Source organism: Puntigrus tetrazona, chromosome 20, assembly GCF_018831695.1.
Source record: "Puntigrus tetrazona isolate hp1 chromosome 20, ASM1883169v1, whole genome shotgun sequence".
In the NCBI taxonomy this organism is placed as follows: domain Eukaryota; kingdom Metazoa; phylum Chordata; class Actinopteri; order Cypriniformes; family Cyprinidae; genus Puntigrus; species Puntigrus tetrazona.
In genome coordinates this window covers 9,300,306-9,316,388 of record NC_056718.1, presented here as the reverse complement: position 1 = coordinate 9,316,388, position 16,083 = coordinate 9,300,306, and the positions used below count along the sequence as shown (strand labels likewise).

Here is a 16,083-nt window from a genome sequence, read left to right as displayed (position 1 = left end):
AATATAATTTTTGTGAAAACTATGACGTCTTTTTAAGGTTTCTGGATTTTTTGGTGAATGCAATGAACAGAACTGATTAAAAACCAACAATACTTTGACACATAAATGTCCCATTGATCTAAATAATATTTTCAATATTTTCAACACTGGTCTGACGTCTGACTATGAGTAAATATTGGATTCGCTGACTGTAATATTGCAGAGTATGATTTAATCACGGAGTTGGAATCATCAAAGGTAGACCAAATTTGTGTTACTAATGTTTGATCATGCTAAAACTGAACAAAAAATACATTTTTAAATACGAAAAAGGGCATTTTAAAACAAACTAGGTCACACAAAAATCGCCCTTCCTTTACCGACACAGAAATGAACCCTTCCTTGACTCCTATTACTTCAATGTTAGGGCATCATCTAGTGGTGAGAGTGTGGGCTACTTACTTTACTCATTTACTTTAGTGATTAAAAAAAAGCAACATTTACTGTACCTCGGGCAAACCAGGTTGCATGTAGAGCTGCTGAAACACTGCGTTCATATAGCAGGTGGCACCTCCGTTCTTCAGCCCCACAAACCCAGACACAGAGCGACTGTCTACAGGAGGAAGATACTGACAACACACATGCAGACACAGGAATGAATGCGAGTGCATCTGCTGGAAGTTCTTAAAGCAGAATTAACTTCCTCCAAGAGATATAGGGAGCGGTGAAGGGACTCACATCAAACTCTTTGGAAAGAGACGGGTCAGACTGGTGGTGCATGGACAGCAGTTCTTTAGTGATGAGCTGCAGGTTAGTAAGAGAGCTGTCGGCCAACATGACCAGAACCTCGTACGCCGCCAGACGACTGCTGACCGTACTGCACCTGAGACACAGGCATCATTACCAAAGGTAGCTAAAGCAACCGGATTATCAGTGCGTGTTTAAATGACAGCATTTGCTCTTACTTTGGGTGAAAGTCGTGGATAGACGCTGTAGTGCTAGTTGAGCTGTCACTATTCAGGATGATACGAGATGCTCTGAACAGGAAGTCATCCAACAGCTGCTGGATCAGAGAGGGCCCTGCAGCACATTAACAAGAAGCTTAGTTTACTTCACATCCGGACCTCCATATGCATATCACACGCTGTCGTATTTATCCGGAAAGTGGCTGACCGAACTGCTCTTTCTCATTGCCGCAGAGGGACAGCAGGGTTTTAATGAGGCGCAGGTGTCCGGCCAGCAGGATGTTGTCGGCCTCGCTGGTCTCCAGCTCGTTGGTCCAAGTGGGCTCGAAATTATCAAGCCAGCTGATCTCGTCCTCCAGCATGGCGGCGGGACCGATCTGAAGCTGCTCCATTTCTGATGCTGAGAACATGAAGCATATGAAGGCTGAGCTTTTCTGAGGGAACCGCACAGCACTAAAGCAAGTGACTGCCATGTTTAATGGAAAAAAACGGATTGAACTGGCTTAGTGAATTGATCAGTGTGTAATCAGTTAATAATATTTATCACCAAGCTTTTTATTTAATGCTTAATTCTTTTTCAATATTTGCCAGAGAGAGTACATGCAAAATCATACTGTAGGCAGAACGGGTAACAGGGCTGGAAATTTTGCCTTAAACCAAAAAAAAAAAAAAAAAAAAAAAAACAAAAAAAATCACTCAACAGGGACTATCAGGTGTTGATTAAGTCTGCAATTTGTAACAATAACTTGCGAAACTTGGGTTAAAAAATTATTGCAGTCAACACAACACTAGAAAACTGAAGACGACGATGTGCAAACAATAGGGATGCAAGTACACAAAAATGTGGGATGCAAAACTTTTTACGCAATTAAATTAATTACAATTAACGTTTCCTACAATTAACTAAAATTATTATAATAATAATGACGGGCTAACTGAATAATAAAAAAAAAGTAATAGTAACAATGTATGAATACTGACATTTATGTGATATAAATTTAATTTGTATTTTTTTTTTTTATAAATTTAATTTGGCAGAACACTTACTGGTCAGGTCATCCAGTAGTTGGCAACGCAGGTCAAAATACTCTGTGCATTGTGAAAGCAACCTAAAACATAATCATCAGTTTAGCTCAGCATATATTCAGAATTTCACAGCTTTTCTAATCTACACAATGTTTTCATTTATGTTGTGGGCCTGTTACGATAACGTCAGTTAGATCTCATTGGCCATTATACACTTACAGAAATAAGATTTTTAAAAATATCATATGATTAGTGTGCCGAACCTTTGGTTAACACCCCTCATGATGCTGGTAGGGGACCAGAGAGGAAGTTGGGCTGTTAGAACCACCTTCAGCAGGAAGAGGTTGGGCTTCTGGAGGTCAGGGTAAGCAGAAGTGTCCGACTGACTGAGAGTGTACAGCTGATCACACGCCACGCGCCGGATCTGTGAACAGAGGAGCTTAGATGTTTGGACTCAGGAGCCAAGGTTAAGAGACAAGTTTACTTTTGTCAGGACTACAGCTCATACACTGACCTCTCCACTGGGCGACCCCAGCAGAATATCAATGATGAAATCATTCACAGAAGGCAGAGAGTAAAATGAAGCTTGAAAAAGAACAGGAAACAAAGCAATGGGGTAAGTGTTTGAATTTTTGATGACTTTATTTCAAACCCTAGTGTTTTTTTCTTACATAGCTGTTGGCAGCGTAGCTGGAGGCATGTGACGAGTAAAGAGAGCGCTTCTCGTGCAATAATAGTGTCTTTGATAGACACACACAGCTGTTTGACACATATCCCAGCTTGCAAAGTGGTGACCTCTCCCTCACTGCCCGAGCTGCAGTTACTTCCTGCGACACACATGAGCACAAACATTTTGAGATATGCATAAGTCTGACTATCTAAGACAGCATGGTTTAGAGTCTCACCTGTGCTGCTGACCCGGCTGCGGACACCCAGAGGGAGAAGTGAGTTGGTCGTCTCTCTGATTGGCTGGCTACTGCCAACGAGGTCCAATCGGCCTGCAGCCGCTGCCCAGGTGAGCCTCATGAAACACGCCACCGTGGACGTGAAGTCTCCCACCTCCATCGTCTAAAATGACAAACCGGTGATGTCAGATAGGGTCAGAAATGAGTCGTTTAGTAAAGCATCAGAAGCTCTCTCGCACCTGTATAGCGACACGGGCGGCCGGGATGATTTCTTCCACTCTGATGGAGGATCTGTCAGACATGGACACCTGCCTGTAGGAGGACTTCTCTGGAGTGCCGCAGACGGAGAGCTGTCGGCCGCTCTGCCGCCCGGCGTTACGGAACGGTCGAGAGGAGAGAGTGTCCAGACCTTCCTTGCTCAACTCTTCATCGAGCATACTAGGCATAGCCTGCCCTACCAGCAGGAACCTGCAGAGGGAGACAAAGAGCAAGTCTTTAAAGGGGTCATGTGATGCAAGTTTTCCTTTCTCTTTGGGGTGTTACAAGCTGTTAGTGCATAGATAAGATCTCAAAGTCTGAAAACCAGAGTGATATTCTTTATAAAAGTTAGGACTTGTCCATACCCCCCAAAACAGCTTGTTTAAACACTTTTGCTGTTGTTGCGTTGCCATGTTCAGGAGATGTTATGTTTTGTTGTAAAAGTGAAACTACCTTGTTTGTGCTTTCAAAAGGAGGACATAACTTTATGGAGAACTTTTTCCTGAACCTGCAGAGCAGCCTATGCTGGCTGTACACAAAGAGATTATAAAATGGAGCAATTCTACCTCTGAAAGAACAGTCAGGCGCTTCTGACTCACAACCTTTAAGAAAGTTATGTTTATTAAAAAAATCTGCTACATACTATTCAAACACGTGTTTTGAGCAGTAGAATAATGCTTGTTGTTTCTCTGATTACGAACGCAGACATGGTGTTATGTTTATAATGCACGGTGCGACACAATGCATAAAAAGACAGTACTAAGTCATGATAATCAGTAATTCACTGGATGCAACAAATGCCTCTTTTATAATAGCTTTTATTGTCTTTATGAAACCAAAATATAACAAAACTAAAATTTGCCGCCAGTATGAACAGCAGTGTGTGTGTGGATGTGAAAAATAAATAAATACATACACACACACACACACACACACACACACACACACACTTATATATATATACTTATATAATACTTATATAAATATATATATATTTTGGCCCTTAAAGCTCAATAAATACACTCAACTATTAAAGACTAGAAAGAGCGCATCTTTTATTTTTTGCAAAAAAAAAAATAAAAATTATATTACCTTTTCAAACATAGAAAATAACTTGGGTCTCTTGTAAATTAATATTTTAAATAATGAATAAAAATTATGCAATTTTCCAACATTTTAAATAATGAATGTAAATAGAGCACTGCCAATCAAGAGATGGGATGTTGTCCTGTCACATCTTTGTCTAGAACTGCTCAGAAATTGTTAAAAAACAAAACAAAACAGAACGGCTCCTCTGCCATGTTGCAGTCAAATACAAAAGTTGCCATGCCAGGCTGCTGCTGTAAACAAAAGCTTGCAACACTTGTCCCAGCCTCCAGGGTCTTTTGATGGATCAACTTTTTTGAAACTGACATCGTTGAGTGGCAATCCGTGTAAAAGTTTAAATTCTTTTAAAGCACCCCTCACATACGGTTTCAAAAGACATGAGCACAGTGAACACCTCTGTACAGAGCCTACTACAGCATACAAGAGGACTGAAAAAAACTAAATGACCAACATGGGAAACTTTTATCTACGAGAGGGTCTGAAGATCTTTTTCAACTAACAGCTAATCAAATCAGATGACGTTTTATTTGTTAAAAAAAATGTCTTGTATAGACTTTAACATAACCTTGGTAAGTTAACAGCAACTTCCTGTTTATTTTGAGCATAAAAACATGTATATGCTTATCTAGAAGTTTTCACAATGGTCTTAGGCTTACATAGACTGCATTTACACTGCAATGCAACCTATTGACTATATCCGATTTTTTGACTTGCTTCTTTTACATTCACCATCGATTGCAGGTTCTGAATGGCCGTACTATTAAAATTATTTACATAATTCACGTCAAGTGGCCTTTACTATTTCCCAGCACGGACGACAGATTGAATGGACTAAGACCTGAAAATAATGGTAATTTTCACTTGTTATTTTATCTACAGCTCGAGGTAGAATACCTCGCCCTTGAGCAGCAGACAAAATACATAGTGTTGGACGCTTTCCAAAAGATGTTACAAATCATCACTGTTTTATATTCTGAAACATTTTAACAATTCTATTATGAACCGTGAAAATATGCAGTGAAAAAAAAAGACAGTTTTGAATTTTCATCTGGTTAAATAAATGACCCAAACAGATGGCAATGGTCTTTAAAACAGTATTATTATGCTGTTCATCGCTTGGAGTGCTGAATCCAGAGAGAAAGAGTGAACAAAATAGAGAAACAGGGAAAGAGAAGACAGCCAGACTGATAAATGAGACCGCACCTGGCCAGCTGCAGGCAGATGGAATAGACTCCTTGTCTGGTCTCGTAATCCACCTCAGAAGGGATGGAGTCTCTCTGCATGACGTTAACCACCAGACTGAGACGGAGAGAGAGAGAGAGAGAGAGAGAGAGAATGCACCGCTGAGATCAAGAATGATTCAAATACACAGCCACATTACGACTGCAGAATTATCAACATGAGGAGCAGCGCAAAGTGGGTAGAAAGCAGATGGCTACCTGAGACCTCCCGCTTTGAGGAAGTTCTCACAGAAAGATTTGACACTGGTCTTGGCCATTTCATCGTCAGATGTGGGCATCAGCTTGGAGCTCAGCACCTGAAGGAGGACAGGGGTCAGCGTGTGAATACGGAAAAGCCTAAAAATGATTGTTCTCTCAACAAATGCCTTTCTGTTAAAATTTGTTTTTATACATTTTTACACAAATGTGGGAAACTATATATATAGAGATTTTTATTTGATCGCAGTAAATAAACAGGCTAATATTATTTGTGAAAAGCAGTTTACATTACCATTCTAAGGTTTATATTTTAATATTTGAAAATGTAATTAATTCCTGTGATGCAAAATCATTCTAATATGCTTATTTGCTGGTAAAGAAACACTACACATATACACTTATTAATGTTCAAATAATGCGGATTAATATTATAGAGGAAAATGGGGCGTATACGTAGAAATAAATAACAAGGTTGAAAATCAAGCTTTCAATCACCTAAACAGTTTGGGACCAAATGTTGGTTCGTAATATGTGATAAAAATAAGTTTGTTTCTAAAAACAGCTTTGTGAACGGTTTCATAAAAAATAAATAAATAGTAATAAAAACGATATACCTCCAGGTTATAGAGCACTCTGAACGTAGACATGCCAGGAGCAGATGAACGAAACAGAGACTCCAGGATGGACGCTGCACTCTGCTGGTGCTGCTGTTTACTGGACAGAGACGGAGACTTTGAGGCCTGAGAACCCGACCCCAGTGTAAACAGAGTTTTCTGATGGAAGAGAGAGGGAGAGAGAGAGAGAGAGAGAGAAATATAAATTTTACTTGCTAGAAATAAAGTTGAACTTGCCATCTAATCTCGAACTGACACATTTAAGCCCTTTTCTCCAAGTTAAAGAGTGGCTTTCCGTTACCTGGTGACTCCAGACGCTGGACTCTTTTGGCACAAAGTTATCAAGGGCGTCCTGCACCTCTGGGTCAGTCGGGATAAGCAGCAACAACTGCCTGACACGCAAAGTTATTCTGGACAGGCACAAGAAGACGCGCAGTTATTACAAGTCAAGTGAAATCACAAAATACAGCCTGCATATGCCTGCAAAGTGTCCAAAATAATTTCACCATTAAATAACGAAAAAACAGGTTTACTAAACCACACAGGCGAGTAAATGAAAATTCTGGGCTGAACTATGTTTTTAAGTAATTGCATAACTTTCGTGGCTTGCTGGTGGTGGTTTACCTGGGTTCCTCCAAATTGGCGAGCTGATAAAGCATCTCAAAGACGTTACACACCAACGCCATGACCACACCAGGAAGAGATTTCTCCTGCAATCACACACACGACGATAATAAAGTAAGTTGATCTGTAATGTCTTTTTCATTTTTTGATAAAAAGTTGCTCTTACATAAAGATTAAAAAACGCCGTACAGTTCAAAATAAATGCTGTTCTTTTGAACTTTCGATTCATCAAAGAAATCTACCGTTTTAAACAAAACGTGTTCATCAAATTTGTATATTATATATTTCTGAAGGATCGCATTTTAAAATGAATTTTGTAATACAGTTTTTTTTCTAAAATCAAATAAATGATCATTTAGGTTTAGGGTTATTTATTTATTTATTAAAATAATTTCTAATCAAATAAATGCAGCTTTGGTAAGCATAAGACATATATTCAATAAAAAAATAAATCTTTTAGATCCTGAACTTTTAAATGGTAGTATGTATGTATGTTGTGTATACAAGTGTGTAATTGCACATTTAGTGTATATTTGATCCAATAAGCTTGTTTGAGTGAATGTACCTGCTCTAAAGCGTACGCTGAGTTAAAGACCCCGCTGCTGCTGGAGCTGGCCGAGGCAGAGCTGTCCGCTGAACTGCCTGATGGAGTGCCTGTTCCTGAGCTCTTCACCGTCAGACTCTGCTCATCAGAGAAACCCAGCTGATTCAACAGCTTCTGGTCACGGTTCATCGTCAGCTGGAATTTATAAAGAAGACTGTGAGCATGAATCCATAACACATACAAATAAAAGTTCATACGGAGAGCTTGTTGAATATGAACATTCATAAGCGTATATTTTTAAAATATTTATGCGCATTTACTTGTATACATTTATATCCATGTAAATTATATCATATATAAATATATGTAATATATAAACAACATTTTTTTGTGTACCAATCTACACATAATAAATATACACCAATATGTAAAAAATACTTTTAATTTTGAATGTGATTAATCGGTCGACTGCACTAAAATAAGTATTAAATAAAATATAAATATTAACAAAACAAGCTAAACAAAAAAATGGAAGTATAAACTAGTATAAAGATAAATTAATAATAATGATATTAATAGTATATAAAAAATACAAAAATAACACTGGTAACAATCATAAACAATCATGTATTTATAATTACACTATTGACCCATCTCTTACACCTTAACCCACCCATACCACCAAACCTGTCCCTATCCATTCCCGTATCCCACCTCCATAGCAACAAAACACAATATGAACACAATAAGTACATATTTTTGTTCATACTAGTTAAGGTAACTGTTTATGGTTCACTCTAAAAACCCTTAAACTATAAAAAGCATTACTCCAAAAAAAAACCAAAATGGATATTAGACGCCAATTAAACTAAAATTAGACATCTTACTTAGCAGCTAATTGAAACTAGTTTAACTAATTGCAATAAAACTAATAGTAAAAATAAATTAAGTCTATTTGAAACAGTCTGAGAACAAAAGGCTCACATGCAGTCATAATAGCTTCCTCACAGAGTCACAGGCCCGTGCCGTGGGAGTGTTTGACACCTGTGCAGCGCTCAGATATGACTGCGACCCATCACAGTTAGTTACACTCACCATGCTGTCGTTGGCAAATATCTGCACATTGTCCACCGGACAGCTGAGCTGCTCGGCTATCTTCCATCTGATGCTGCCTATGGTCTCGTTACTGTGGGCCTGCACACATTCACATCAATTTCAATCCATTCATTCAAATCAGGCGAATTCCAATCAGCCGAGTCACGATCACCCAACAGAGTGCTGCTTATTAATATCACCTGCCATTTATCAATGTTCCTCGATTCTCCAAATAGGGTGAATTTTTTATCAAGTCTTCCGTTTATATCAACCCTGTTTACAGTGTGTGAGTTTATATCAACCCTGTTTATAAGTGTGTGAGTTTACATCAACCTTGTTTATAAGTGTGTGCATTTGAGTCATGAGCACCAGAGCTGCAAGAGAGAGAGTGTGTGTATGTGTGTGTGTGTGTGTGATGTTACCTCCAAGGTGAATGTGTCTTTGGTAGATTCGTAAGTGATGTGAAGCGTAACAGGATGGCCGTGGAAAGACGCTCCATGAGGTAGAATAGTTCGAGGAACAGAATACAGGTCCTGAAACAGATCCAGCGGGACAACAGTCAGTGCTGTGCGACCCGGAAACTCATTTTCTATTTCAGAGCAGTGTGAAGATATAATCACTTAAATACTGGCTGTCGTAATGGCTGTTTATGAAATCAGCTTTACAGATTCAAGGATTTTTAGCTATTATAACATTTATTCTAAAATAAACTACTGCTATTAAAGAATAGTTTTTTAAAGAAATGATTTTTTACATTTTAATTCCTTTTTCGTATAGAGAAATTATTTAATAGATCAAAAGCAGCAGTAAAGACATCTATAATTATTATTTTTTTACTTTCTATTCATGAAAGAATACTTAAAATGCATCACAGTCACAGTTTGCATGTTTTCAACATTGACTATGAAAATTTATGTTTATTGAGCAGCAAATCAGCACATTAGTATGATTTCAGAAGAATTATGTTACATTGAAGACTGCAGTAATGATGCTGAAACTTAAATCACATTTTATAAAATATTAAAATTAGTGCTGTCAAATTATTAACTGCATTAAAAAGGTTTTTGTTCATATACCTGTGTGTACTGTGTATATTTATTATGTATGTATAAATTAAATGTAATTTATATTATAAGTATACCTAATAAATATAAACACATTTTACGTAAACAAAAACTTAATCACGATTAATTAATTTTACAGCACTAATTAAAACAGTAAGTAGTTAATTTAAATTGAAGTAAAAAGTAGCATATATTAATTAATATTATTAAATTATTATTAATTAATATTATTCAATACCAGGAACAAAATCTAATGTACATGTTATTATAATACACATTAGAATTATTACATTTATAAAGAATTGTTACTAAATCTAGTAGTTTACTTAGAATTAATAATAAAACATCAGCATATATTATTAAAATACGTAAAATTATACATTTGAAAAAATATTATATTAATTATACTGGTTACTGACATGGTATTGAACCACTTTTCTAATGTAAATGTAACATTAGATGAATTTTTCCATGAATAACTATTTCCATTAATCGGCAAATGAATCCCAGCAAAGCTACCGAGCTTCATATTACATGATTTTACTCAAATTCGTGGCTTAGACAAAAGCGCTACAGTCCAAAAGCACTTCCTGCGCCAAATGTCTGTCAATAACCGACCAATTAGTGTCTGTTAGACTGAACGGGTGTCAAACTGTCTGCCTCTCTCTCTGAAGACACACAGGAATCAACACCATTAGATCCCTTTCGCTGTGTTCTGCTATGATTATTCCTGAATGCGCTAAATTTCAGCACGAAACTGAACAGCTGGAGACACAGAAAGACGGTGAACGTTGCAGTCAACCAATGATCAGACTTCTTCATTCCACAGCTGCAGGTCTGACAACTATCTAACAAATTAAGATAATTATTTGGCAAAGTCTGTCGTTTAATGATGATTTTACAGCTTACTGCTTTATTCTCTGAGACTGACTGATTCTTTCACATAGAGGTGAATATTAATTAGTCAAAAGAGGCTAAATGGCTGTGTGTGGGGACTGGTTTGGGTGTACTATGGGGACACAAATTTGCATAATGACATAGGTATTACATTGTGAGCACGATTTATGTTTGCCTATGTAACTGTAATTTAAAACAAAACCCAAACACACTTCATGGTGCTTTTAAGTTTTCGGTGTAGAGCAGGTGTAGGACAATAGCAAATATAGTTTGTACAGCATAAAAAACATTGTGTCTATGGAGGGTCCCTGTAAACCATAAAAACCAACGAGTGCGTGTGTGTGTGTGTGTGTGTGTGTGTGTGTGTGTGTTGGCTCTCACCTCTATTGTGATGACATAACGCTCTGCCAATAGCAGAAGTCTCTCAATGATCACTAGTTTACTGGACCTGAGGACAGATATGATTACGAACTTCAATACATTTTCATCTAATGCATACCAGTCTCGATATTAAATTATATCAGTCTAGGTATTAATGATATCAAACTGTTTCTGGACAACCTTCTGATCAATAAAGTCTTTGTCATTTAGTTGCTTTTGGAGTTATGCAACAAAGTATTAAATGTGGGATAAACGTGAGTTGAAGATGAAACAACAAAACAAAAAGAAAAAATGAATAATAATAAAAAATAATAATAATAATAATGCAACAAAAGAACAGAATAGTACATAAAAAAACGAAACAAAACAAAAAACTAACAGAATAGAACACACACAAAACAAAGAATACAAAAAAATCTAAAAAAAAGAATAGAACACAAAAACAATACAATAAACAGAAGACAAAACTAAAATCAACACAACAAAAAAAAAGCAATACTTTAAATAGTTCCTTTTTGTTCTAGCTTTGATTCTGCTTGTGTTTTTCCTGATTTAATACGTTTAATAAAACTAATGTCGAAGTGCGTTACTTCTGATCTGAAAGCTGCTGGACTCGTCTCAAATCTACTCCTCATACCTGGATGGAGATTGCACTGATGTGGCGACCGTTGGCATAGCAGTGGCTGTCAGCATCTTAGTTGCCCGGGTAACAGCATGTGTGAGGGTCGGGCCGCCCAGCGCAGAGCTAGCAGCCTGTGTGTGATGTAAGAACGAATTTGATCACAATCATCACAAGAGGGGGGTTGGGGGTGTCATTTCACACTGTAACACTCACCTCCAATCTCTTATAGCAGTCAGCAATGAATTTCTTGTGAAGAGATACAGAGTCCTACAGAAATACACAAAGAAGCAAAGGAAATGATGATTAACAGAGACATTATGGAATAGCGAGACAAAATAAAAAATGAAGGTTTGACTGCTTACCTTCTTCATTTTGGGGTTGAGGTTGATGTAGCTGTAAGTAATGATGAGCTGTATGGCTTCATTAGCAATGTCCTCGTCTGGAGATTCCATAGCGATCCTCCAGATGAAGTCCATCCCAGCCAGATCCAATCGCTCCACACACTGAGAGAGACACATGTTTTCGTCTGTCAAGATGGGATTTTCCCACCAGTTTCACTAAGAACAAGGAGGAATCTCATACCAGTTGTGTTCCCTGCCGCTTGAGACGGTGGTCACTGAGGTTCACATTCTCAAAGAAGGTCTTGAAGAGGTTAAACCCTGTAAAACATTGATGAAAAACCGAAGAAAACTCACTCAGTACCTCTTTACGCAACTTCAGCCACTGGTGCTAACGAGGTCTTTTTTTTTCTCTCTCTGTGGTAAATTTAGCACAGTAAGCACAGCGGTTTCCTGCAGCTGTACGGGAGACGTGCAATATTTAAACATTTCTGTGGTTTGAAGTTGAAGAAGTGAGGGAACTCTGTGGTTGAGCTTTTACCATTCATAGTGATCTCATAAGGCTCCAGCTTGAGGATCTTCTCTTTAAAGAGCTGCTGTTGAACGTCACTCTCTAGATCATGCTGTCCCTTGGTGAACCATTCGAAACACATCTACAGCAGAGTTGAACACCGTAAAAACTACATTCTGTCACAGTAACACCAATTTAGCAAGACCGATTTTTTTAATTAAATAACAAGCAAGACAGAAACACAAAAACAAGCAACTGAAGCAGAGCAAAAAATAACCAAAAAAAGACAAGGTAATTAACAAAAGCCAAAAATGTAAGCAAAGCAAAAAATAAGCACGAATCAAATCAAACCAAATCAAAACAAAAACCAAAAGCCCACCTCTCGATCGAGCTCGCACACATCCATGCCAGACACCAAGCATTCCCAGATCTCTTTGGCTCTGTTCCAGACCAGGTACAGACTGGCCTCTTGCAGAAAGAATGCAAGGAACTTCAAGTGACCCTCCAAATACTAGAAAAATGTGACAAAAAAAAGTTAACAACAACGTTTGTTTAACAACAAAAAAAAAACACTTCTCTTTTTCATTCTTACCAAATGCGAGGCATGACATGAGTCACTTCTGTAGTCTACAAATACATTTTGGTACTGCTCTAACTCTCGGGTCAAACGGCAATATGATTAATCTTTAAACCAGAGGAAATGACTAGACTTTGTGTTTACACCATCTATCATAACTAGAAACTAGAAATCGACTGCTTTTTTAGAACGAAAATACACTGGGAAAAATTAACAACAAAAACTACGCAATATGTTGTACACGCCTAAAAGAATGCATATTTTAATTGCTACATATTTGTGAACTGCAGGGGAAAAGGATAGGAAAAAAATACTATATTTTAGTATTATTTTAAAAATATGTAGCAAAAAAGTCAAGGTTCATAGTACAGTTTTTTAAATAATAATCAAATATTTTATCTAATAAAACTTAAATTTGCACTGTTGTACATTACTGACTTTTTTCACACCTTAGTAATTGTTATCTTGTAAGTCTACTTTTGACTGAGCTGTTATATAAACAGTGATTAAAATCCTTGCATTACAAAGAGATGATAAACTTGTGGAAACGCACCTCCTGATAGGAGTACCGCCCATCAACCAGCGTGGATCCAGAGAGACCATTGGGTCCAGCGACGGACACGGCCAAGCGATGACATGACACCAGAGAGCCGGTGATCAGCTTCACTATCTCAAAGTTCTTCTTCAGGTCCTGGATTATACTCTGACAGAGGACACATCATAGAGTAAAGTATAATCCCAGCCATTTAAAGCATGAAAAATGAGGTTCCTAGTTTATGTAGCACTAAAAATGAACAGGCCAGATGGTCTGTCTGGACACTGTCTACAAGTACCTTGTCCTGTTTCTGGTAGGTCTGTTTGATAAAAGACCGTGTAATCTCATGAAGCTGCCGCAAGGCTGGAACCACCCACACCGTCTGAGGGTTAGTCTGCTGAGACGACTACAACACAAGCACAAACACACAGGTATAAACACACAGTGACATCAAACATAACACACATGGTGTATACATGGAATAACCTCCATCTGGGTCAATGACGTATACATATGTCCGCAACTTTGCTTTATTGACATTTATTCCATTTTCAAGAAAAAGTTACAGACTCTAAAAATGCAATGCGGTTCGACCAAAGTAACAAAATAATAAAGTTGAAAACCAAAAAAGGTTCAAAATTAAAACATTTACTATATTCTAAATATAATTGTATTATATTTAGGGGCCGCACCACATGACATTTTACAACCTGAACTTGTGTTGTCATTAAATGGTTAAATTATCATATTTAAGACTACTTGACATGTGGGTCCAGTCTGTGATATCTATAATGTCACAATGCTTTTGTTTTGAAACATTGTGTTTTTCTCTCTGTGTATGCTGGTGGCACCAACATACACAGTCTTCTTTTAATAAAGCCATTTTCAAAATTTTGACATCAAGACCATTATTTGACATTTTTGCCTCCCCCTAAGAATTTATTTGAATTCTGAAAGACGCATATTTATGTTATTATTTGCTTATTTTTAATGAATGAATTGGATGAAGAAATTAGCGTCACGTCATTGACCCGTCAAACAACCCAGGCATTGGTTAGAGTCTCTGATTTCCGAGTTTCAAATAGTCCAACAAAAGATTAAAACCAATAGTCAAAAGGTCATTAGTTTTCCCAATAGACATTTGGATGTGATCAAGCCCTCGGAAGTGCCCTTTGTAAATCACACATATCTTTAAAGTCCGTCCCAGTGAATCAAGTGGCAATAATCAGTTTGCAAATCAAATTCTGTTCATGTGAGAGTCAGGCTGAGTTATGATTGGTCAGTGTTATAAACTAAAGGGGTGGGTCTTCTCTTACTTTAGCCAATGAGCTCGGTTTCTTCTTGCCCCAGGTGCCAGCAAGAAAAGAGACCTGTGTCTCGCTGGGAGACTTTGAATCCTCCTGTATTTGCATCTAAAGACATAAACTTTCAGTATTCAGTGAGCGCCACTAAGACTTTATTCGGCAGACGCTGCACCCAAATCACATCAGAGGCTGAAGCGCAAAGACTGAGCAAAGTGAATGCCTGTGTCTATGTATATATATATGCGTGTGAGAGATGAGGCGAGCTGAAACTAGAATGCCAAAAATACACATCTAGTGCCGGCGACAGAACAACACCTTTATACTCCCAGATCAGCTCTTAAAATAGCCTGCTGCACAGATTCTAGCCTGAAAAAGAAGCCATGAAGCTCGAAAATGTGTGTCATTGCGTTGATGTGTGAGTATGGGTGAGTATTTTGCGTTTATCTTCCATAATCTTCTGAGCATGGGTCTTCACGAAGGAGCATTAAGCAGATGGAGTAATACAGGAGATGTGTGTAAGAGAGAAGGACCTTCACTCCAATTCAGACCACCAGAAGCAAGCCAGACATTGACTTTCCATAATGACAGAACAACAAATAATCAAAAAAATCATATTCATCTATATCCGCTCATACACTGCAGTTGAAGTGATCAACGGTCTTGGGAGTTTGTGGTCTATTGGAATTGCGATCACCTTCTTGATGTCCTCGATGCATTTGATGATGTAGTTTCTCTTGACGGTTTCTTTGACGGCGTATGCGTCGCTGAGGATGGTGAGGTGTTCTTCCAGGGCCTGCTGCACTAGAGAGGTAGGAAGGGTGGGGAGATGCGCCAACTCCCACAATACCTCCAAAACCTGAAACAAAAGCCACAAAAAAACACAGATACTATGATTTTACATGAAAATAATTGTCAATTTTTTTTATCATGCTCCAAATCTCTCTCTCTATTGTTTTAGATTAATAGCTCACAATGGTTGCTTTTATTGAATTACAAATACAGTAAAATAGTAACAGGGTTCAATATTATTATTATAAATTATATTCAAATTATGTCATTTATTCCTGAGATGGCAAAGCTGACAGACATTTCACCATCATTACTCCAGTCTTCGGTGTCAAATATAAAACTATCGTAAAATTAAAGCAATATATTAAAATTGTATTAACAGTGTTGTGCAATATTAAACATAAAAAAGATATTTATTTAACACTAATATATTACAATACTATTACATAAATAATGTCTGTTCCAATATTATATAATAATGAGGTTGTCGGGGTTATAAAAACAACATG

At 37.5% G+C, this 16,083-nt stretch overlaps 1 protein-coding gene across 2 annotated transcripts in view; it reads right to left on the bottom strand.

The window, feature by feature from the left end:
- usp24 (ubiquitin specific peptidase 24) overlaps window positions 1-16,083 on the bottom strand; it is a 46,453-nt gene that overhangs the window by 9,841 nt on the left and 20,529 nt on the right. The window contains exons 15-43 of one of the 2 annotated variants that reach the window (XM_043219464.1): window positions 15,480-15,641; window positions 14,798-14,893; window positions 13,780-13,887; window positions 13,500-13,649; window positions 12,749-12,880; window positions 12,400-12,511; window positions 12,103-12,179; window positions 11,883-12,023; window positions 11,734-11,787; window positions 11,536-11,651; window positions 10,899-10,965; window positions 8,979-9,089; window positions 8,557-8,655; window positions 7,483-7,656; window positions 6,918-7,003; window positions 6,595-6,703; window positions 6,294-6,452; window positions 5,680-5,777; window positions 5,444-5,539; window positions 3,115-3,343; window positions 2,876-3,038; window positions 2,642-2,797; window positions 2,485-2,555; window positions 2,234-2,394; window positions 1,992-2,053; window positions 1,153-1,344; window positions 945-1,059; window positions 718-862; window positions 489-608 (exon numbers count right to left, since the gene is read on the bottom strand). In XM_043219464.1, the coding sequence (XP_043075399.1) occupies window positions 489-608; window positions 718-862; window positions 945-1,059; window positions 1,153-1,344; window positions 1,992-2,053; window positions 2,234-2,394; window positions 2,485-2,555; window positions 2,642-2,797; window positions 2,876-3,038; window positions 3,115-3,343; window positions 5,444-5,539; window positions 5,680-5,777; window positions 6,294-6,452; window positions 6,595-6,703; window positions 6,918-7,003; window positions 7,483-7,656; window positions 8,557-8,655; window positions 8,979-9,089; window positions 10,899-10,965; window positions 11,536-11,651; window positions 11,734-11,787; window positions 11,883-12,023; window positions 12,103-12,179; window positions 12,400-12,511; window positions 12,749-12,880; window positions 13,500-13,649; window positions 13,780-13,887; window positions 14,798-14,893; window positions 15,480-15,641 (3,561 nt within the window). The remainder of the gene's footprint in view (window positions 1-488; window positions 609-717; window positions 863-944; window positions 1,060-1,152; window positions 1,345-1,991; window positions 2,054-2,233; window positions 2,395-2,484; window positions 2,556-2,641; window positions 2,798-2,875; window positions 3,039-3,114; window positions 3,344-5,443; window positions 5,540-5,679; window positions 5,778-6,293; window positions 6,453-6,594; window positions 6,704-6,917; window positions 7,004-7,482; window positions 7,657-8,556; window positions 8,656-8,978; window positions 9,090-10,898; window positions 10,966-11,535; window positions 11,652-11,733; window positions 11,788-11,882; window positions 12,024-12,102; window positions 12,180-12,399; window positions 12,512-12,748; window positions 12,881-13,499; window positions 13,650-13,779; window positions 13,888-14,797; window positions 14,894-15,479; window positions 15,642-16,083) is intronic. The other variant, XM_043219465.1, reaches the window with a different exon arrangement.